Source organism: Ylistrum balloti, unplaced genomic scaffold (assembly GCF_031769215.1).
Source record: "Ylistrum balloti isolate Yb309-2 unplaced genomic scaffold, AGI_CSIRO_Ybal_v1 Utg369694, whole genome shotgun sequence".
In the NCBI taxonomy this organism is placed as follows: Eukaryota; Metazoa; Mollusca; class Bivalvia; order Pectinida; family Pectinidae; genus Ylistrum; species Ylistrum balloti.
The window spans coordinates 90,238-113,437 of NW_026781928.1; the positions used below are offsets into that span (position 1 = coordinate 90,238).

The 23,200-nt window shown below is 36.2% G+C and overlaps 2 protein-coding genes across 2 annotated transcripts; one reads left to right on the forward strand and one right to left on the reverse strand.

Annotated features, from left to right (window-relative positions):
* Positions 1 to 5,638: 5,638 nt before the first annotated feature.
* LOC132565117 (neuronal acetylcholine receptor subunit alpha-5-like) lies at positions 5,639 to 6,721 on the reverse strand. Its single transcript, XM_060229726.1, has one exon. The coding sequence runs from the start codon at positions 6,719 to 6,721 to the stop codon at positions 5,639 to 5,641; it is 1,083 nt and encodes a 360-aa protein (XP_060085709.1).
* A 6,185-nt stretch (positions 6,722 to 12,906) lies between these two features.
* Positions 12,907 to 21,899, forward strand: LOC132565118 (gamma-aminobutyric acid receptor subunit gamma-4-like). The gene is made up of 7 exons (XM_060229727.1): positions 12,907 to 12,969; positions 13,255 to 13,396; positions 13,823 to 14,268; positions 16,809 to 16,964; positions 18,359 to 18,538; positions 19,428 to 19,475; positions 21,807 to 21,899. Exons 1-7 carry the CDS (start codon positions 12,907 to 12,909, stop codon positions 21,897 to 21,899), a joined length of 1,128 nt encoding a protein of 375 aa, XP_060085710.1.
* The last annotated feature ends 1,301 nt before the right edge of the window (positions 21,900 to 23,200 follow it).

Sequence of the window (23,200 nt, forward strand, 5' to 3'; positions counted from 1 at the left end):
CCAAACTACGTGGTGGTCTAGACTACAGCCACTCCCAACTACATGGTAGTCTAGGCTACAGCCACTCCCAACTACGTGGTGTTCTAGGCTACAGCCACTCCAAACTACGTGGTGGTCTAGACTACAGCCACTCCCAACTACATGGTAGTCTAGGCTACAGCCACTCCAAACTACGTGGTGTTCTAGGCTACAGCCACTCCAAACTACGTGGTGGTCTAGACTACAGCCTCTCCCAACTACGTGGGGGTCTAGGCTACAGCCACTTCCAACTACGTGGTGGTCTAGGCTACAGCCTCTCCCAACTACGTGGTAGTCTAGGCTACACACAGGAGTCCTGTGCAGAGATCGATGTGTTACTGCAGTAGTCGTAGAAAAATTTATCCGTGCTATTTGGGAGGCCTACACTATCACAATCAATAAATGACTATAACGTGTATTATCATTAAAGGTATATAGTACACTAGATTTCCCTACCAATACACTTCACACCTCTAATTAATGTCGCACTGTAGTCATGGTAACAGTGACATATAATGTTCATATTGGTCGTGTATAAAAACCACTATATACATGAAAAATATATTTCACACATACCTATATTTATTCCACTTCGTGGGGGGTCCCATATCTTCTTGATATGGTTGATCGAAGAATGCTTTAAGAAAGATGCTTGATTTTGATATTGATTTTATGAAAATTTATGTAAACAAATCTTACGTTAAAGATAATTTCAATAGACATCGTTTAGGTATATTCCTGCATAAACAGATATCAGCAGAGATCAATTGTAATCGGTTCTGTAACAAGATAATATAATGATAATCCAAACTCAATTCAATAGAACATCATAGGTTGGGGATGCAGGATTGTTGCCATTCTGAAGTGGAAAATTCACAAAGAATTTGAAATGAATTGGATTCGTATTAAAAGTTACCAATAACATTAATCTTATGATGATTTACCTGTTATCGGTGACGTCATTACGCTGTTTGTATTATGGTAAGTTTTATCATATTTTTGCCAGTGAAATCCAGGAATTTATCAATTTGATCAAACTTGTATCATCGCTGGCAGGTTGTAGTTTTATTATATATATGGTCGCCATGTTACAGATAGATACTGAGGATAACGCATGACTATTTAAACTGCAGACTCATTAATTGTCGATGACGTAATAGTGTTTTGTATTTTTGCGTCCTTATATTATTTAAACACCATCGACTGAACTTTTAAAATTAAACCCTTCTCTTAACAAGCAATAAATCCAGCATGCCTTTAATTCATACCTTGATAAACTTTTGAATCTATACCTTGATATGCCTTAGAATTTTTTACCTATATATACCTTTTCAATAAATGGTCATCTTCCTGGTCACAGAATTTTTATGTCTGTGTACTATTGTGTCCTCCAACATGCAGAAGTGCTTCCGTTCGACTTCGGCAAATATCTCTTTACTCGTGTATATAAAAATTGTTTATCAATAAATGTAAGACAAACATTTAATGTAAACTTAAATTATCGATAGTATATCCACGCATGTTATTTTAATAATTATTTCACAATGAAATGCGCAAACAATGAGACAGGAATTATTTAACATGTCTTCATTACTGTCAACATAAAATGATCGGCTGAATTCTGTCCATATAGGGTTCAACAAGCAATGGCTAATTACGTACGTAACAGTGAACTGTCAGAAGTTCGACGTAAACTGCTGGTCATGGATATTGTTGGATATTTTATAATATATATATATAAGTTACCGATTGCTGTTGCCTTCAACTACCAAACAAATGAACAACAGCTGAATACCACTATACACTTTTAATTTCTTACAGAACGTTACACTATATTTAGAACAACCGTGAATTAATTCGAGGGAAAATTTACCACAACAGATAGTTATAAAAGTCAATATTAAATAGTGTAATATATATGTTCTGATTGTATCTAAGAGCATACTAAATGTCATGATTCGGAAATACACTTTTTTTTAATGCAACACATTATATCGGTAAACGACAGGCTTAATAATGAAACAGACACTACACCAACAATGATATAAATAGACAATGTTAACATCACTTTAAAGCAAAACGTTAACAGGAATATGATCCTGTTAAACCGCGCGATGTTCCGTTTTAGTTCTGCAGCCTTTTACGTGTTGCTAAGATAGGAAGTCTTAAATAATGGAACTATTTTTTATACGTCGACTTTTACTGGACGATGTATTTCGTAGAAAGTTGTTGCTATGGTTACTGAACGACAAATGCTTGTCACCTTCGTTACTTGTGAAACTTCATCTACTCTGCTATCATCCTCGATACGGTTGATTTGTTTTTGGAGACGACGGGCTTTTACGTTATCGCTGCCTGTATTCTCGGTTCTATTTATTCCTTCATTGAAAATTGTTCTCCGCTTCTGTTTCTCCGTCCTTTGTCCTCAAATTATATACTGACATTGCTATACCAACCACACCATTCCAAGCTGAATAACACATAGATCGACAGATATGATGTGGACATTTTTGTCAATGTATCATGAAGTAATATTAAAAACACTGTAAATGACAGCAAAATAAGAAATTTATAGTGTAATATTCTCATCAGAGTTCGCCGGAAGTAGAATTACGAGTGTGTTCAGGAACGTTTAAAACCGGATGTACAGAGCGTCGTTTAAAATGGACGTAATATTGTATCATGGAGGTGTTGTAATTCTGTTTGTTGTTTGACTCCAACCACATTGTCACTAAAACGTGATAGATTAAATCCATTCTCCGACGCAATAAATCTTTGTGTCCAGTCTGTGTTGTGACATACATGTACTCCAGGATGTCGATTTCGCATTTCTTCCCTGGGTACCACGACACACGACCGTCCTGGAACAGAATCACGTGTTGTCCATCACTGATGGTCTGTGGATCTTCAACAGTGTCGTATATACTGATGTCCGGATACCATATGTCATGTTTTGGAACCAACAAACTTTCCACGTCCTCGCTCAATATGAGGAACTCATATACCCAGGATGTTCCGAGTACAAATGATGGGGTCGTGATTCGGGTACAGCACACTGAAGTCAATTGCTTCAATTTGTAGCATATTTTCACAAGTTTCCAGGAAAAAAGTACAATGATAATAAGATCATGTGTCCCAGAAAGGTAAGTAACATCTGATTCATCGACAACACCTGCCGTGCAACTCTTGATTTAGTAATCAATGATACTAACAGGAATACTTTCAAAATCAAACACTTTCAACTCCGCATTGGAAATAAAAATAGACATTTACCGTTTCGTTACTATGGCGACCATCAAACTTCCTCAGCTTGCCTTTCTCAGAACTATCTGTTGTTGGTTTATCTGTCAGCTGTACACCTAGTACAAAAGCTGTACAAAAGACAGAAAAGTGAATGGCACATTTTCATAATTTAGCGTGGTATACAGTAGAACCCAACAATGGATTAAACTACATCATACATCTGTTTCGTCCCTCCAGGACTCGTCAGTGATGCAAAGGACCCAAACTTTGAAGCCTGGGAGGCGACCAAGGAAAACCCAAAGAGTTCAAAAGAAAAATCAAAATCTAGACGGGGAGGTGCAGCAGTCCTATAATTAGATCATATACACCAGATAATTTTTTAATAGTGTCAAGTACATGTGTATTTTCTGAATCGTACTACTATTCGAGTAAATTAAAACGTAGCAAGCAGGTAACGGCAAACATCGGGGGACTTTAAGTCCACTATCTGTGTCTACTACCTGTTATCTTTAAGATTGTACAAACGACACACAAGTGAATGGCACCGTTCAACTAAGTGAAAAATACGTCATACGTTATATAGTTGTTGTGAAAACTTTAATTGCTTTAAAATTGAATATCGTTATTAGTTTTTATCGTGGTACATCTATTTATTTCACAATTCGTTAACAAATCAAGAGAACTTTAAAGTAAACACTGGAAATACTTGAACGTGTGAAGAACACAAATATTCTCGCTCGTAAGTCGCCGTTTCTGTCATTTTGCCCTCGTTTTCTCGATGTCGAGACAGGCCGGCAGTTTTGTTTACACAAGAAATCTGATTTGTTGTTTTAAAGCATGTTTACCAGATCATTAACGATGTCGGTAAACATGTAAGGGAGGTTGGCGAGTTGATCGATCTGATGAACATCGATCTTATACATTGTATAACAAAGTTTATATCGATCATGGCGCTTACAACAAACTCATGTGGCGGCGCGTTTTTATACAACCTAGTACTTAACAACAGCTAACAATGTAGGTATATTTGTTGTAGTTGCTACTGTTTGCATTATTATATCTACTTTGTGTTTGGATTTTCTTCATAATAGAAACGATAAACAATACCATGTTCACTTTATCAGGAGAATAAATTCAAGTATCATCCATTCGCACGACAGTTTCATTCTCTATTTTCTTGCTCGCTGTACTATTCTTTTTATGAGTGGAGAGATCATACAAAATGTATATATTTGTCAATTACATCCCTAATACATGTTTCCCTGTGCAAGGCTGTCAAACTTCGAGAAGTGATTGATAAATTCTGAGGGTTTGACTTTTGGCGGACACATTGCATTATTTTTCAACATAATCATCTTCAGTATCTGTACACTTTGCCAGCGATGTTTAATGGCCTCAATGACATTTTTAAAGACGTCCTTTTCTTGACCGTTCAGAAAGTCTTCCACTGCATATAGGACGTCATCATCTGAGCGAAAGTAGGTACCGGAAATGACCTTTTTCAATTTTTGAAATAGATGAAAGTCTGATGGAGCAAGATACGGGTAATAAGGGGGATAGTCAATCAATTCAAAGATATAATCGTTAATGACAATGAAAGATTTGTGAACAGGGGCATTGTCCTCTTTTCTTTTAATGCATAAAACGTGATGCATAATATGTGCCATTAATTGCTTGTCCCTTTTGCAGATCATCAGCATCCCAGAACACCGAGGCATAATTTTTGCCATCTTTGGTGGCGGAGAACCAGAGTACTTACTTTGTTTAGATTATAGTTTGGCCTCTCTGTGATGAAATGATGGACCCGCGTTTCCTTCATAGTCACAAACCTCTGCAGAAAGTTAGCAGGATCTGCCTTAAGATGGTTCAGATTAACACGCGACCAAGTCCGCCTGGTGTGCTTCTGATCAATTAAAAGAAGTCTTGATACCCAATGGGCTGAACGCTTTCTCACCACAAGATTGTGAAATTTCAACTGCACTAACTATATATCTCTCTGTAACTTGCCTGTCAGTCATAACAATATCATCGACTTTATTGTCAATTTCTGGGGTCGACACAGTGACAGGCCTTCCAGGACGGGCGTCATACTCAAGGCTCTTCCTGCCACGCTTAGATTCCGCCACCCACCTTTTCACTGTAGCAAATGAAGGGGCATCATTCCCTAGTGTTGCTACCATATCAGTATGGATATTATAAGGTGCTATACATTTCTTATGTTAATATTGAATCACCAGTCTTTCAGCAATTTCGTCCATTTTGCAAAAGTTTGAATGATATCTCTTCGACATAAACTGACCGAACGACACAATTTAGTTTTAGGTGGTCAGGGACCAGCAGAGCTGAAAAAGGCCTTCGTATATCAGTAATAAGAATATCATATTATCAACGCTATTAAAAGAGATGTTGTAGATATTACTACAAAACCAAATGTTACCACGAACATCATCTTGTCCAATTGTGCAATACTCCTCTGTGGCTCTGTGGCTTTCTCCATTGTTGTTATACAATAACTCTTGCCCGTGGATTTTTCATATAACATCCCTCTGCTGTAGTCCCCGAACGACAAACGATAGTCGGTCTCGTCTCCTACACAACCGTTCGTCTTTAGGGCATCTTCTGCTGGGAGAGCCTTAATGTCCTTGTTGTTTGTACAAAGTTGTCTGTGTATTCCTCCTTGGTTCATGTTTTTGGATGTAGAATTGACAAATTCATATTCTCCTGCCTTTTCTCTGTCTTTCACTCGCCAAATGTAAATAGTCATGAAAATTCCACACACACTCATTCCGAGCTGACCGACAAGGTAGATTGACAGGTAGGATACGGTAGTGGACATCTTCGGCATTGTATCGTTAAACACGGTTAGAAACACGGTGAAGGACAAGAATACAGATACACACAGGGTCAACTTCTCACCAGAATTAGCCGGAAGTAGAAACACTAGCGTGTTCAGGAAGGCGAGAAGGATAATTGGGACAAGTGTATTCAGAACCGGATGTAGAGGTCGCCGTTTAAGTAAGATGCTAAACATTATGAAAGAATTGTTATACAACGATAACCGAATTGATTCTGCTGATGTATCAGTTATTTCCCACTCTCCGTTCTCACGGAAACTTGAAATATCGAATCCATTCTCCGAGGCTACATAATTCTGTGTCCAAGCTGTATTGTGCCATGCACCTACACGAAAACTACACTTTTGCACATCAAATGGGTACTTTCTAATATCAATTCCACATCTAGTGGTGTACTCCTGCCCAGGGTACCAGGACACACGGCCATTTTGGAACAAAATAACATTGGTTCCCTCACTTACAGCCTGAGGATTTTGAAGTAAATCGTAAATACTAAGGTCCGGATACCAGATGTCTTCTTTTGGAATCAGCAAACTTTCCATATCTTTACTTAATATCAGAAACTCGTCCACCCAAGATATATCAAACCAGGCTATGAAACGCATGTTTTGTAACCTCTCGTTGACTTCACTAAGTGTCGTGAAATGTAATGTTATATTTACCTCCACACTTTGTTATAAATCCCTCCTTGGCTTGAACAGTGGTGAATAATTTTTAAAAATGTCTGATAATTTGTCTGTATTTGTGACATAATTTCCAGATATATTGCATGTTAAGCAGGAGAAAAGTGTATACGATAACAAAAGCTTGGCCTCTAAAGTTAGCATATTTACGGCAAACCAAACAGATTCTAAAGTCTCGTTTTTAGAGATGGAACTGGAAAACACTGGGACACAACGAAGTAGCTGTCCAGTAGTAGAACAACATTATCAGAAAAAAGAACTATGATAATGTAGCTGCTGCACAATGCGTGTGATTACCAATGGTTTGTAAAAGTGGGATGGGTAAACTGTCTTCTAGGACATCCTCTGATCACACCTGCAATGTTAACAATGCAATGATGAAAGTTAAAACGTAATCATGATTGTTGTTAAAGTCACACATTAACAGTAAGGTGATCTGTCACTCTGACAACAGTTTGTCGTGGGAAATGCGATGCACAACAGAAAAGAATTTTAAAATATGAACAAACCAAAGATTTACGAGGTGATCCCTGAAAAAGTACATTATAAAACCAAGTGATTTGCAATGGTGAACGTGGCATTGACGACACCCGTTATTTATGTTTTAGTTCATCCAGGTAAGCATCGGAAACGCCCGACATATTTCGCACAAGGAAACCGAACATTTTCCAATATTATCAATATGATGACTGTAAGCTTTCCCTTAATTTGCATCTTTCGAGTAAGTTTACAAGTTCAAATATGGTGAGTTCCAAGTATGTATGCTACTTAAAAAAGAGTATGACATCATTTCTTAGTACATGAGATAACACCAGTCAGGTCATGAGATAGAAAATCACATTTAAAGTATTTCAATTTCAGAATTAAATCAAAACATTAGAATTATAAGTATAATTCGTCAGCATTATTTTCCTCATCTGCTGCTTTTCTGTATCCGTTATGACAGCATCCAACAAACACATCTATCGACTCGTACCGATCTATTTGGATTATCTGATGAATGCACACGGTGGTATTTTTACCAGGGATAAATAATAAACATTTGTTGGCGTTTATAGAATTAACAAAATCTGTGCCATTTAGATAATCATGCTGTGTTTTAATAAAACACGGAATTAAGTTCAATATGTTTTAAAATATATCACTTTTTCATTGACTCTTAATTTTATAAATAAATTCAATAAGTCGACTTGTATTGGTGTTTATGAACTCGTTTATTGAAATCATCCATGAAATCAACATCACGAAAATTAAAGATATCAATGTCCAAATAATATTGTTTATAGTGCAGGGTGAGTATTATAGCGAAATTAGTATAATGATAACTTACCTGTCAATACCCACAACACAGTACACAATTAAGAATACTGCCTGGTCTGTTTATCTTACCAACCCTATACAGCGTGTCATCTTATATAAAGGTGTTAGGCACAGGTGTCAGGTCGATAGCCTAATGAACAAGCCAATAGTAACTAGGATTTATAATGTCATCAACAGTGCGAACAATACGTCCTATCTCTAGTTTTACAGTTTCAATCTTCTGGTATGGAAGTTCATACAACTTAAATGGTACCACAGGCCTCCGACCACTGTAACAAAGATACACAAGAGAATAACACTTTTAAAGACAAATTAAGAATAAGATGAAGGAGAGCCAGATAATGATTACAATAACACAGTATACATTCATTTCGTCATTTTAGGACTCGTTAGTGATGCTAACGGCCTATTTTTTATACCTAGAAAGCGACTGGAAAAAATGAACAATATTAGAGATGGCAAGAAGTGGATAAGATTGTGTTCCAACCCTACTGTGCAATAATTTTTCATTTCCATATATATATGATTATTGCTAATGTTTTTGTGTGTTTTTAGTACAAACTCGAAGTGACATTTCCACAGATAAAATAACGCTGGCTGCCTTGTCTGGTTACAAATGGTACAAAAAGTGCACAAAGGAGAATGAAAATTGAATTTCTTATCGTACCAGTGTCTGAAAAACTAAATGCAGTTTTCCATGATGTTCTATTGGGGTTATTTCTGGAAATGAAGTGAATTGGAGAAATTAAATAGATTGAAAACGTCCATTTCACTTTCAGAAATTTATTGACCACGTCCATACCATATACCCATCACAATAAAAAAATCAATGACACGACAGACACTTCTACATCAACTGCTATTCTCGATCTTTTCCTACCATGAATACGACGTGGACAGCTTTCCACCAAGCTATTTATAACCGTGATGATTTCATTTTCCCTATTGTGAATTTCCATTTATGAATAGCAATATCCCTGCATCCTAAACCTATGGTGTGTTTATATGTCGCCGTCAATTCGATATTCAAAGGGCTGTTCCCATTATCACGATTTTCGTGCAAGAATCCGTCAACTTTCGCAACAAACTCGTAACGCTAAACGAACGGGAAGTTTAGCGGTGGTCATACTGATGTGCGACGTGAAGCTGGGCGTGTTTGATGATGCTGTTGTTGTACATCTTGTTCTCGTTTGAGAACGTAATATTATTTACCTGGATTGACGAGGATATACAGAAAACGTTTACTCTTCCGGAACACCTGGTATTATTCTCCTTGTACGTTTTCAGGAGTCCTCGTTTACATCTTTCATTTGTTCACATTTTGCCCTAGTTTTATCGCATTTGAGTTTGGTTTAAGATTATGTTGACATGTTGATAATTATTTTGTGTTTTTTTTTACAGTAATATGTAGTCTATTTCATCCCTGTAGTCTATTTCATCCCTGTAGTCTATTTCATCCCTGTAGTCTATTTCATTCCTGTAGTCTATTTCATTCCTGTAGTCTATTTCATCCCTGTAGTCTATTTCATCCCTGTAGTCTATTTCATCCCTGTAGTCTATTTCATGCCTTCCATGAGAAATACACTACTTTTTCTACAAGCTTTTCGGTGAAACCAAGAACAATTGAAAAAATAAACAAACTTGACATTATTTCCCAATAAGGAAAAAACTTCCCGGCTTGTAAACTGGTCGTAACGATATGCTTCAGCAGTCGAATCGCTAGGTTGGTAACATACTACTGACTACTTAATTTTGACATGTTATGAATACATGTACATAAGTGTGTTCAATGGTTGTTGAATGGCCAGCATACACGGTTCATTATACCGTACACAAACCAACTACACATAAACCAGTAGCGGTGTAAAATAACTTCATTGTATACAGCGAGTCCAGACGGTCACGTCTGATTGATTTACTTTGGAGTATTATGATATTATACATCTAAAAGCTTTAACAAGAACACGCGCCAAGACTGGGGTACTGAATGGGATATCAGGGTAATATTTCGAAATGTACTTTCTAAACAAGGAATTAACCAATCAAATATATGGCTAATTATTAGATGTTTAGGACATTTAATATAAACTAACCGTGAATATATACACGAGTCCTTTTATAACCTCGTTTTAGAATACAATGGTGTATGCCTTTAAATATGTCGTCTGTATAGAGAAGAACTGTAACGCTGATTATAGTCAGTGTTTTGTCTATTTTTGTATGCCTGAGTATACCGTTAGGAAGAGAATAATCTATTGGGTGTAGTGTTCCAGGACTATGTAATGGTGCCTAGTAACAGGAATGGAGTGATTGGTAACATAAAGACTCATCTAGAAACATTTTGAAAGGTACGTATGGACTGGATCGTGATTAATTCCCTTACCTATGTTTCGATTTTCTTCTTGAACGTTGTGAGATTTGTCTTAAGTGATTGATCTTAAGTTATTTGCCTAAAGTGACTTATATAAGACTGATAATTCCTGACATTTTGAATACCTTTCAGGCAGCTTCGAATAGACCCTTCCGAACAGAGGCAGGAGTAGTACTCGGAAACTTGATGTAAATAATGTTATAGCTATACTTGACTTTTGTACCCCTCCAGCTGACTCCTCTTACAATACACGTACAACAGTGTGACAACACGTCGTTTTGATACTGCCTTGATTCGACCCCCAGGAGTGAACAGGTTTTCTGGACATAGCAGCCTAGTAATGATATTTCCATTCGCTATAAAACTAATGTAGATACAATAAAGACATTCGGAAGTTTACGTCCGGGTATTAAATAGGCGATAATGTGTTGTGAGACGGACATACATGTACATGTATTAGTGGGATTGTATGGCTGAAGGGGAGTGAACACACGATCCGTTCTCTCCTATTATCATATGTAGAAAAACCTGTCTATAAAGGCCACTATAAAGGAGCAGAGAAATGTCGATTTTATAGACAACTGACCTTTATACAGAGGTTCAATTACTATAAGTTGCATTTCATAGGGACCGAAAATCATACTTTGCAGACAAGTGGCTCTTTAAGAAAAGATTGTCTGTAGTTGACTGAAACTTGTTTCAATTGTAAGTAAAACTTTTATTGCCGACGTAACGTCACTTCGTTACTTCAACCTTTATCTCAGTTATTGGAATCTTCAAATAAGATGGAAGTTTTTAAAATTAACTGATGTCAACATTTCAATTGTGACTTTTAAAAAACGGAAACAACTGGGAAAGATGTAAGTTCTTGATCTTTGGTGATCCATGATTGTGGATGTAGGGAGGGGGGAAGGGAAGAGGTGAGGGAGGGGTCTCTCATCTTTCAGGGTTGGAAAGGATGCATGTACCAATAAGTAAATACAGAGATAAACATGATTTTGGATCCTACATTTCCGGCCTTCTGTATCCACCACTGATCCGTTTTGTGTGTGAGCTTTGTATGATTGTTTGTGTGTAGAACCAGATGTTCAAAGTACATACTTAATAATGGTAAATAGAAAGCACTTTTAAAAATGTATATGTTATGTTGACGATATAAACGATTTGTATTAAAAATAAGTATTATTTCACTACTCTGGTGTGTTAATGGCCACTAGGACATATAGATTGTAGTTACACAAACAATAAAACAATACAGACACCCACATACGGTAACTAATCACGTCACAATACATTTATGACAAAAGGATGAATTTCAATATATCAATGTGGTTTTGTAATGAGTGCATTTCAATTTACAGAACAAACATCATATATTGTGCAACTTGCGTCATAATTACGTAAAATCGTTGTCTTTCTGGTTCGTCTGCTGGCGTTCTGTTGAACGTCCGTCCAATAGTAGGCATGTGACTGTTTTGAGGATAGCGAGTCCTAACTTTAGACAAAGGGTAGAAACACATTATCAGCCGATTTTTCTGTCTCACGTGTAGTATGATATTTAATTCATTCCAGTGTGTATGAATCATACAGGAAACACAAAAACGTTATATCTGACCTATTGGAAATCACCAGAGAGTTATCTTCTCTTGTTACTATTTATTTACTTAGCGTTTCACTGTGTTTATGGAATCACACTGAGAGACTGCTGACTACAAACACAGATACTACAATTCTCAAATTTGAATCGCCGTTCAAGTTATATTTTAAAGTGGTTGTCATCATCTTTTTTTTCTAAGAAAAATGCAACATTAAACAAAAACAAAAGAAAAAAAATTAACAGCCTAACCTCCCCTCCCCTCTCCACCCCCTCCCCCGCCCCCCACATACACACACTAAAAACAAAAACAAAACAAACAAACCCAGAACAATTATAAGAATTATAAGAAAACTATGCGCTTCCTTATTTCTGAATTACACAATTCCTCGAAAATGTTGACTTAAGACGTATTAGCCGATTGTTAAGCTAACTGTGGAATCGCTCACTATATTTTCCTGACGTGTGCTATAACAGACACTTTCCAGGATTCTTTTCCGTGAAACAAGTTACCTGTAAGAGGTTTTGTTTGACTGTTCAACGTTTTTATTTTTTTTTCAAAAACAAACTGAAGTAAACATGATATGCTTCTCAAACTTAAGTCATAAAACGGACGATGTGTTTCTCTGTCAAGGTCACCGTTAATTATTTCCTCGATTTATTTTTTTCTAAACAACAACAGAAAGAAGCATTTGGAAGTAACATTTATTACGTTACAGAAGATCTATTTCAGTAATGTTACACGTTTTTGTATTTTGTGATGATAGTTCAACAGCCACCGATTTTTTTCAGTATTGACTGATAAACGGCACGCCCACGGAAATGGACAAGCCAGCAATAGAAGATCACACGGATGTCAACGGACCAGTCCCAGAAGAACCTCCAGTAAGTAACATTGTATGGAGGTATTTATAGATATATCACAGTCATGCTTCAGAATATTTCACGAACCTGTCTCGCTGTTGTAGTATAAGGTCAAGCTCTATATTCTGTCGATTTGATTTTTTTTTTCATAGCTGAAAAAGTGCGTTTTAAAAGTTTTGTGTTTTTGTAAATTTTACGTATTTTTTTCAAAAAATATTCATTGTTGAAAAAAAAAAGAATTTTAAAGAAACGTTAGGTGAATGTTCATGTTTTCTGACATTGCGACCAATTCTTAATCTGTTGCAGCGGACCGTGTATGTAAAAGTGGTATTTCTCAAACTCGGTGAAATAGACACTGTGAAGGAACAGTTCGCAGCTGATGTCTTCATACAGGCAAGATGGCGTGAACGAAGTCTGGACAGCAGCAAAGTAAGTTTGTTTTTGTCCTGTTGTCTTCGCGCCATTTAAGAGAAGGATTGAATATTTTCTCTCGTGTTGGGTCCGAGATCACTGTCGTCTTGTCATTTCTTTAGGGCCCTGACACAGAAATGGTTAGCACGTTGCAAATAATGCGTTTTATAAGTTGACGTTTCGGTTTAAAGTTCAAGGTCTGATTAAGTAGACTTTTAACGGATTATATATAGATAACCAGTAACAAGGATCGGCGACATTAACGTTGATATATAGGTGTTTTACAACATTTGTCTTTGGGCACAGTAATATGACATGGATTCCCGACCCAAGGTCTATGTGTATGTACCAAAGATCTAACATTTAAAAATCTTTATAAAATTCAGTATTTTTAGCATTAAACCATGTTGAAATTCAATTGAAAATTTAGTAATTGTGTATTCATAATTGTAGGATATTAAAGTGGACTTTGAAAACTATTGGAATCCAAACATTATGATACAAAATCGAAATGACAGCGCCAAGCGAAGCAAGTGGAGTGAGCTGAGGTTTGGTAAATCTGGAGAAGCATTCATAGTGGAAAAAAGGCGTATAAAGGGAACATTTACAGAGAAAATGGAACTGGAAGATTTTCCGTTTGATTCCCAGGATCTCAGTGTCGTTATAACGTCAGACAAATCTATCAAGGAAGTGGTGTTTGAGGAGGACAATCAGGACCTGTCATCGATAAATGTGTCGAGTTTTGCAGACGAACAGGAATGGTGGTTAAATGACTATGTGGACAGTAGGATAAGTGTTATTAAGAAGGAGTTTACCCAGAGTAAGAATGTGGAGTTTCCGGTCCTGCGTGTCAGCTGTATCGCTACACGTCAATTCATGTTCTTTGTGTGGAACATCATCATCATTATGGTTAGTGTTGTATACTATAAGCGTGTGTCTTTTTCAACTCCTCGAATGAAGAGTATATTATAGTCGCCGCTTTGTCTGTCTGCCCGTCCTTCTGTGTGGTTGTCCGTCCGTCCGTCACATACCACAAAAACTATAAGAAAGATCAAAGTGAAACTGCACATTAGGGAGATCTATAAGAGAAATACAGTGTACAAGAACCATAGCTCTGTTTTGCATAATTGAGGTATTATTGAAACCTAGATGTGCATTGGTCATGCATTGAGAATGTACAGTAAATCATGCAGCTTCTATAATAACCTAGTACACTACTGCTAAAATCCAGACAGTAAGTCATGCAGCTTCTATAATAACCTAGTACACTACTGCTAAAATCCAGACAGTAAGTCATGCAGCATCTATAATAACCTAGTACACTACTGCTAAAATCCAGACAGTAAGTCATGCAGCTTCTATAATAACCTAGTACACTACTGCTAAAATCCAGAGAGTAAGTCATGCAGCTTCTATAATAACCTAGTACACTACTGCTAAAATCCAGACAGTAAGTCATGTAGCTTCTATAATAACCTAGTACACTACTGCTAAAATCCAGACACTAAGTCATGCAGCTTCTATAATAACCTAGTACACTACTGCTAAAATCCAGACAGTAAGTCATGCAGCTTCTATAATAACCTAGTACACTACTGCTAAAATCCAGACAGTAAGTCATGCAACTTCTATAATAACCTAGTACACTACTGCTAAAATCCAGACAGTAAGTCATGCAGCTTCTATAATAACCTAGTACACTACTGCTAAAATCCAGACAGTAAGTCATGCAGCTTCTATAATAACCTAGTACACTACTGCTAAAATCCAGACAGTAAGTCATGCAGCTTCTATAATAACCTAGTACACTAAAATCCAGACAGTAAGTCATGCAACTTCTATAATAACCTAGTACACTACTGCTAAAATCCAGACAGTAAGTCATGCAGCATCTGTAATAACCTAGTACACTAAAATCCAGACAGTATGTCATGCAGCTTCTATAATAACCTAGTACACTACTGCTAAAATCCAGACAGTAAGTCATGCAGCATCTATAATAAGCAAGTACACTACTGCTAAAATCCAGACAGTAAATCATGCAGCTTCTATAATAACCTTGTACACTATTGCTAAAATCCAGACAGTAAGTCATGCAACTTCTATAATAACCTAGTACACTACTGCTAAAATCCAGACAGTAAATCATGCAGCTTCTATAATAACCTAGTACACTACTGCTAAAATCCAGACAGTAAGTCAGGCAGCTTCTATAATAACCTAGTACTGCTAAAATCCAGACAGTAAGTCATGCAGCTTCTATAATAACCTAGTACACTACTGCTAAAATCCAGAGAGTAAGTCATGCAGCTTCTATAATAACCTAGTACACTACTGCTAAAATCCAGACAGTAAGTCATGCAGCTTCTATAATAACCTGGTACACTACTGCTAAAATCCAGACAGTAAGTCATGCAGCATCTATAATAACCAAGTACACTACTGCTAAAATCCAGACAGTAAGTCATGCAGCTTCTATAATAACTTAGTACACTAAAATCCAGACAGTAAGTCATGCAGCTTGTATAATAACCTAGTACACTACTGCTAAAATCCAGACAGTAAGTCATGCAGCTTCTATAATAACCTAGTACACCACTGCTAAAATCCAGACAGTAAGTCATGCAGCTTCTATAATAACCTAGTACACTAAAATCCAGACAGTAAGTCATGCAGCTTCTATAATAACCTAGTACACCACTGCTAAAATCCAGACAGTAAGTCATGCAGCTTCTATAATAACCTAGTACACTACTGCTAAAATCCAGACAGTAAGTCATGCAGCTTCTATAATAACCTAGTACACTACTGCTAAATTCCAGAGAGAGAAAAATCACTGTAGGGTCACTTAGTTACAGTCTATACACACATTATATGACAATAGCATTTTGATAAATATTCTAACAACTTTGATGTATTTGTTTCTTCAGTCGCGACTCATATATATATTCAAGATGTTTCACAGTGCAGTTTTACTACGTCAAACACAAACCAATGATGAAGTATCTAGTAGATCATATTACTAAGATTTTCTTTACACTGTTTTACAAGCCATGATTTGTAAACTAATACCTGTCTTATCTAAACCACGATTTGGCTAGACAGTACGTAAATTAAATTATATGTGAAAAAAAAGTATTTCCACGTTCCTCCGTGATATGAGATCACCTTTTTTTGTGTCTGCCAGCAAGTCCTCATTTTACACATTTTCATTGACAAATTGTACCAATTGAAATCTGCATTCTCGACGTTTTCATTATTTACATCCTAAATTTTAAATGCTCAAATATTGAATACTTAACTTTTAAAACATTAAAATTTCGAACAGTTAGATTTTGAATTTCTGTAATGTTGAGCACTTATGTCTTGAAATGTTGGATTCTGGAATATTGAATTTTTTATTTTAGAAATCTTTAGATCTTGTAATATTACATACTAATCTATTTCAGTTTATCATCAGTATGCTGTCGTTTGGTACGTTCTCGGTGAACCGGACCCTGCCACAGAACAGATTACAGCTAGCCTTCACTCTCACACTCACCGGGGTCACTTTCAGATTTGTAGCCAATCAGAGTCTTCCTAAGATATCCTACCTAACAAAACTGGTAAGTTTTCCTGTCCGTTTGCCCGTCACACATGACCTATGACCTTATCGTTCAGCTGATTTGCTGGGAAGAAATGACACTTTCTGATAGTTACACATGTACAAACAGATTAAAGTATATTTTATTTCATCATAAGTACATTATATCTAAAACTATGCCGTAACGTCCCTCCGAAATGAAGAACCTAGATTTCTGTATATCACATGACTGGCCTGTTGTGTCATGTCATGCGGACATGTCATCAATATCGTAAGTCCAAAGTCTTATAACATAATTGTGACGTCACGTCTTGATGACGTCAAATGATTGTCTCGGTAGTGAAAAACGTACCGCCCGTGTCGAAATATGTCTCTCTGATAGCGAAATAAATCTGAAAGTTTTCGCTTGTTTTTCAGAAAAAATAAGTTATATGAAAAATAGAATCTTACACTCGTGCAATATGGTATTCCTTTAACTAAGTTATTTGATACGTCACAAATCAAGATTTTTTAAACTCGATTAATAAACTCCATGTCACATCAACATTCATGTAATGTTATTTTTAATTTATCGTCAAATCTCGTTATATCGAAGTCAGTGGAATAGTTGGGAAACTTCGAGTTATCCGAATATTCAACTTATGTAAGTTAAAATGTTTTATGTTAAGTATGACTAATGAAAAACATAGACCACGGTCTTCGAGATATAAGATGTCGAGATAACAAGATTCGATTGTATACAAACATTGCTTCATTTAAATAGCATCAATACATTGTTTTTGCTGACGTTTTTTCCTGTACCATTTACCTTTATTTTCATTGTGTGTATGTATTAGTGAAGAACAATTGAAAGTATCGTTATGTTTATCACGATGTTTCTGATTATCTCTGGTTCTCTTACTTCAGGTAAACATAATGAATTTATAAGGGGAGTCAGGATCACGGTCTATGGCCTCCTCTGTTAATCTTGTTTTCAAAGTATATACGTTTTATTCTATTCTCGAAAAAAATGAAAAATAGACCCCCACGAAAATAACAACATTTACAGTATATAGAATAACAATAAGTAAAAATTTCATAACCCAAACTCAAGTTTATAAAAACTAAAAAAAGATATTAACAAAAGAAAGATTGAAACGGAAACTTTTTTTAAAGAAGTACAACAAGAATAAGACCAGGTGTTCAGGAAGTGTAGGCGTTTTTTGCTTCATCGACGACACCCGCCATGTCAATCTTGGTAAATCCAAGTACACAGTGTCACGTTTGCAAATGAAAACAAGATAAACGACAGTCTCAAACACGTCCAACTTTATATCTTAAAAGGAAATCGATCATTTTGACGACCGTAAAACTTCTCCGTCAGTTTTATATAAAAAAAAGTTTTTACAGGAAATGGTTGTGGTTTTCTCTCCTCAGGACAAATACATCCTATTCAGTATGATTTTCAACTTCCTTGTAAGCCTATGGCACGCCGTCGTTTCACTTATCGACGACAAGACTGCAGAGGACGGCCGACATGACTTCTGGGCATTCATATTCTTTATTATCTTGTACTCATCGTTTCAAGTTCTCTTCCTTCTCAACGTCCTCATCAAGGTAAGGTTTTTAATATTTGGGTCTTTTTAATCCGAAGTAGACTGACTATCATGTGATCATTTTCACCTTTCAACTTTATTGCTAAAAACAATGGGTCTCAATAAGTAAAATTTAAATATTTCCAGAAATTCTTTGAGTCACATCAAAATTCTGTGACTCGGGACTCGCGTGTAGATTGATCACTGACATGGCCAAAGTGTGTGAATGTGGTGCATGTTCTGATCAGTTACAGATGAAATTCTTTTTCCTAATGTAACTGAATCTGACAAGAATTTGTAACGACCGCGGGATTTCCAGATTAATATATACTATTTTAATGTATTTCCTTTATTTGTTTTCATCAATTAAACACAATTATTTTTAGTTATTTTTAGAATCATTGTATCCACAAAATTTCTTAATGTAAAACAGTTTCGTGGTGCACAAATTTCACGGTTTCCCAAAATTGACATTTTCGTTGGCGCTTGATTTCGCGGATTAATCTTGTTCATAAAATCCACAATTACTGTCTTTAATGTCAATATTTCATCTGTCTATCATTTTGTGGACGTGTAAATATTACAACAACGATAAGGAACTAGTTGTGAGGAGAATTAACTTCACTCAACATACATTGCGATATTAAGTTAGGTATGTTGTTCATTTTGTAATAAACATGTAGCAAAATTTAAGCTTTTATGGATTTTTTAAGCACATCAATTCAACATTGCGCCGAATCTCTTGATAATCGATAGAAGTAAAAAGAATGCTCCTGCTTAAAAGGTCTAAAATCTTATTATCTGTACCGGTGAAAGATTGTTAAATGCCAACGTATCAGATATACACGGAGTTCGGGATGCTCATCAGCGGTTTTTGAAAATTTGTAATTTCTACTTCTGTTGATTTTCAGTATTTGATCACCAAACGGAAGATCCAAAAGAATGTGACAGCATATCAAGTAAGTTAACACCAGATTTATACTGAGTACACACGAGATTTACACGTAATTACACACCAGATTTACACGTAAGTTAACACGAGATTTATACTGAGTACACACGAGATTTACACTGAGTACACACGAGATTTACACGTAATTACACACCAGATTTACACGTAATTACACACCAGATTTACACGTAATTTAACACGAGATTTATACTGAGTACACACGAGATTTACACGTAATTACATACCAGATTTACACGTAAGTTAACACGAGATTTACACTGAGTACACACGAGATTTACACGTAATTACACACGAGATTTACACGTAATTACACACGAGATTTACACGTAAGTTAACACGAGATTTATACTGAGTACACACGAGATTTACACGTAATTACACACGACATTTACACGTAAGTTAACACGAGATTTATACTGAGTACACACGAGATTTACACGTAATTACACACGACATTTACACGTAAGTTAACACGAGATTTACTCGTAATTACACACCAGATTTACACGTAAGTTACTTAACACGAGATTTATAGGAAGTACACACGAGATTTACACGTAAGTAAGTTAACACGAAATTTATACTGTGGGTAATTTCTATCAGAGCGGTAGTCTCTAAGGCGGCACCATGAATTTATCTAAGATTTTAAATCACAAATTACTTACAAGGTATTATATGTTGTGTTGTCCAGTCGTCATGAAACATTGGATAAATATTATAACAGAATAGGAACGAAATTAACACTATACATGTATATCAAACATCGGGGGTGGTAACGAGAGTTACTTCCCTTTGAATTATCAAGCAAAGGCTTTTGTGGTTTTAGAGTTTATAAAGTTTTCCAGATTGAAGACATGGAGTCATCTTTTCTCGACAATAATACTGACAAGCCATGGTAATGACAGCGAAGAAATATTAGGATAAGACATCTAAGTTAATTTTATTTCAACTGAGAACAAACATCGAACTGCTGTGGAGTTGGAGTGATTTCTGTACTACTCTAACAGATGGAACCTCATTTGATAGACTATCAATAAAAACGTAACGATAACTACTCCGTTCCACCTGGGGTTCGAACTAATGACCCCCCCAACATCATTGAAAGGAAATTGCCACTATCCCAGGCTATTACAAGACTCCCTCGTTCACCAAGTCTTCGACCCCAATTGCAACAACATCTTGGAAAACATCTCAACATCTTGTAGCTTCTATACATGGAGTGGTTAACGGCACTAAATCTGACCCTCTAACCGGACACACTATGCTCGACTATAGGGAAATCCTCATTAGACGAGACCTCTAAACCTGGAGTGGTCATTGGCACCAAATATGACCCTCTAGCCGGACACACTATGCTCGACTATAGGGAAATCCTCATTAGACGAGACCTCTAAACCTGGATTGGTCATTGGCACCAAATCTGACTCTCTAACCGGACACACTACGCTCGACTATAGGGAAATCCTCATTAGACGAGACCTCTAAACCTGGAGTGGTCATTGGCACCAAATATGACCCTCTAGCCGGACACACTATGCTCGACTATAGGGAAATCCTCACTAGACGAGACCTCTACACGAGATTATTAAGTTTTAATGAATGATAATCATGTACGTAGTATGTATGTATGTAACCCTGATGTAGTTATAATGTCCTACTGTGTATGTACACGATGAGGTCGAGGATAAAAATGTATCAGTTTTGACGTTATGTAAGATATATGTCTGGGTCTGAATATATCTACAAGTATGGTTTTTTAGACAAGAAATTCCGATACTGCAATATAGTTCTATATATAGCCTTCCTTTATCCTGTACGGACGCGTTCGTTTATCAGACAGTTTAGTACAATTGACCTCATTCTTTTACTGATAAGAACAACTGTCTCTTTCTATCTACCTGACAATAGAAAATGTTTTATTTTTGTGAAGAAACACAATTAAACAGTGGTTGAAAGTTTTTAGTTTGATACAGTATATGCAGAATCTGGATACGAGATAACAAGCAAGATCTGTCATGGTGGCCATTCATAGATTTTGATATCGTTTTTGTACATTTTTAGAGTACGAATGCGTGTTTTTACTAATTGATTATAGGTTAATAGTATAATATACAAAATTCATAATGTACACGTCGTTTATTTATAATGATAACTATGATATAACAGAAACAGGTTGTTTTGTATCTATAGAAAACACAATATAAAAAACAAATCGTGACGTTGTTGTTGTCTATGTGATCTAGACTGTTGTCTGATTACAACGTATCACTGAGATCGTCACTTGCATGTTTATAATGTTCGTGTTTTTATTTTCCAGGTAAAGGCTGTCCATATCCTGGGACACGAATGGTCAAGTAACCGACGAGTGAGAGCTAACAAACCCGCTACTATCGTACCAATCCCATTTTAAAATCGGAAGATCTCACAATATCTCTCATGATGCATTGCGAAACACCAACATTATATGGAAGATTGCCACACAAGACTGAAAGTGAAAAACCTGTAACCCGAAAACTACCACAAAACTGATGACGTCATTTCATTCTCCGTAACATCTTAAATTTGTGTGTTAGAACAGAGATCTATATTTAGAATAAGCATGTATAACTCTCTGATTTGAACCAGATGACTGTGTTGTAAACCGTGTATTGTAATATGTTATATTAACGACAGTTATTGAAATAATGAGGTTTGGAAAGACACGAACTGAAATGTGTAGTTGATTAAAACTACATCTAAATGAAGGAGATCCATGAGCAAGACCGTCGGGAAACTGAAGAAAAGGACAACTTCATGAGAAATATCAGTTCGAACACTGACTTAGAATAAATGTTTATTCTGAATATGTAATTCAATCAAACATTGTTGTCATTTTATGACTCCTCGCTGTGACAATTGTGTGCCTGTTTGTATAACTGAATAATTAATAAAATATTGTTTAAACCAACCAAAGTTCTACAACTCCACAACCAGCATCAATATTTGTCGAGAGAGAATTCCTAAGCGATAAAAAAATCACGAGTTCATGAAAAATTAATCTTTTTCGTGGAATTCTGGAAACTAATGATGTTTACTTTGTATTAATCTTAGTTTTTATATTCGTCTTTGATGTGCCTATTAATTCTATCATCGAAAATAGTGAGAGAAAGAACCCTTTGAAAATAAGTACCACTCCAGTATTGAAACGAAGCCAGTATCTAACCATACTATAATTGTAACGGTTTTCTACCAAGTATCACCGATAAAAATGTTACATTGGACTAAACACAGCGTACATTTTCTTTGTACTTAATGTGTAAGAGTATATAGACACAGTATCGACATTACCGACTTACGTTATGTAGTACCACATCGGATGCCAGCGGGCCGATGCAGGTGCGTCAAAATGAACTTTTAAAGATCTGTTCTTTATTAATTACGCACAGAGAAATCATATCTCTTATCCATTTGGAAACATATTTTGACATCATAGCCCAACAAATGACGTCATTACGGAGCAAAATCTACGCCATTATGTTGGAGCAAATGCCATCCTTGTTTGAATGCCGCGTTTCTTAAACATAGTGTATGGAATATCACCAATATGGCCTGTTCTATAATGACGTTTTCGCCACCTCGTCACACGGCTTGCTGGCGTAATATACATGGGATTATAAAACGGGTTGATTTCCTTACCATTCCGTTCTATATTCCTCAAATACTCTTCACGGT

Bases quoted from the DNA above. Each gene is read 5' to 3' on its own strand.
- LOC132565117 (XM_060229726.1), bottom strand. From the start codon at position 6,721: ATGCGTTTCATAGCCTGGTTTGATATATCTTGGGTGGACGAGTTTCTG.
- LOC132565118 (XM_060229727.1), top strand. From the start codon at position 12,907: ATGGACAAGCCAGCAATAGAAGATCACACGGATGTCAACGGACCAGTC. The intron at 16,965-18,358 runs GTAAGTTTTCCT...TTCTCTCCTCAG, and splicing joins TATCCTACCTAACAAAACTG to GACAAATACATCCTATTCAG. The intron at 18,539-19,427 runs GTAAGGTTTTTA...GTTGATTTTCAG, and splicing joins TTCTCAACGTCCTCATCAAG to TATTTGATCACCAAACGGAA.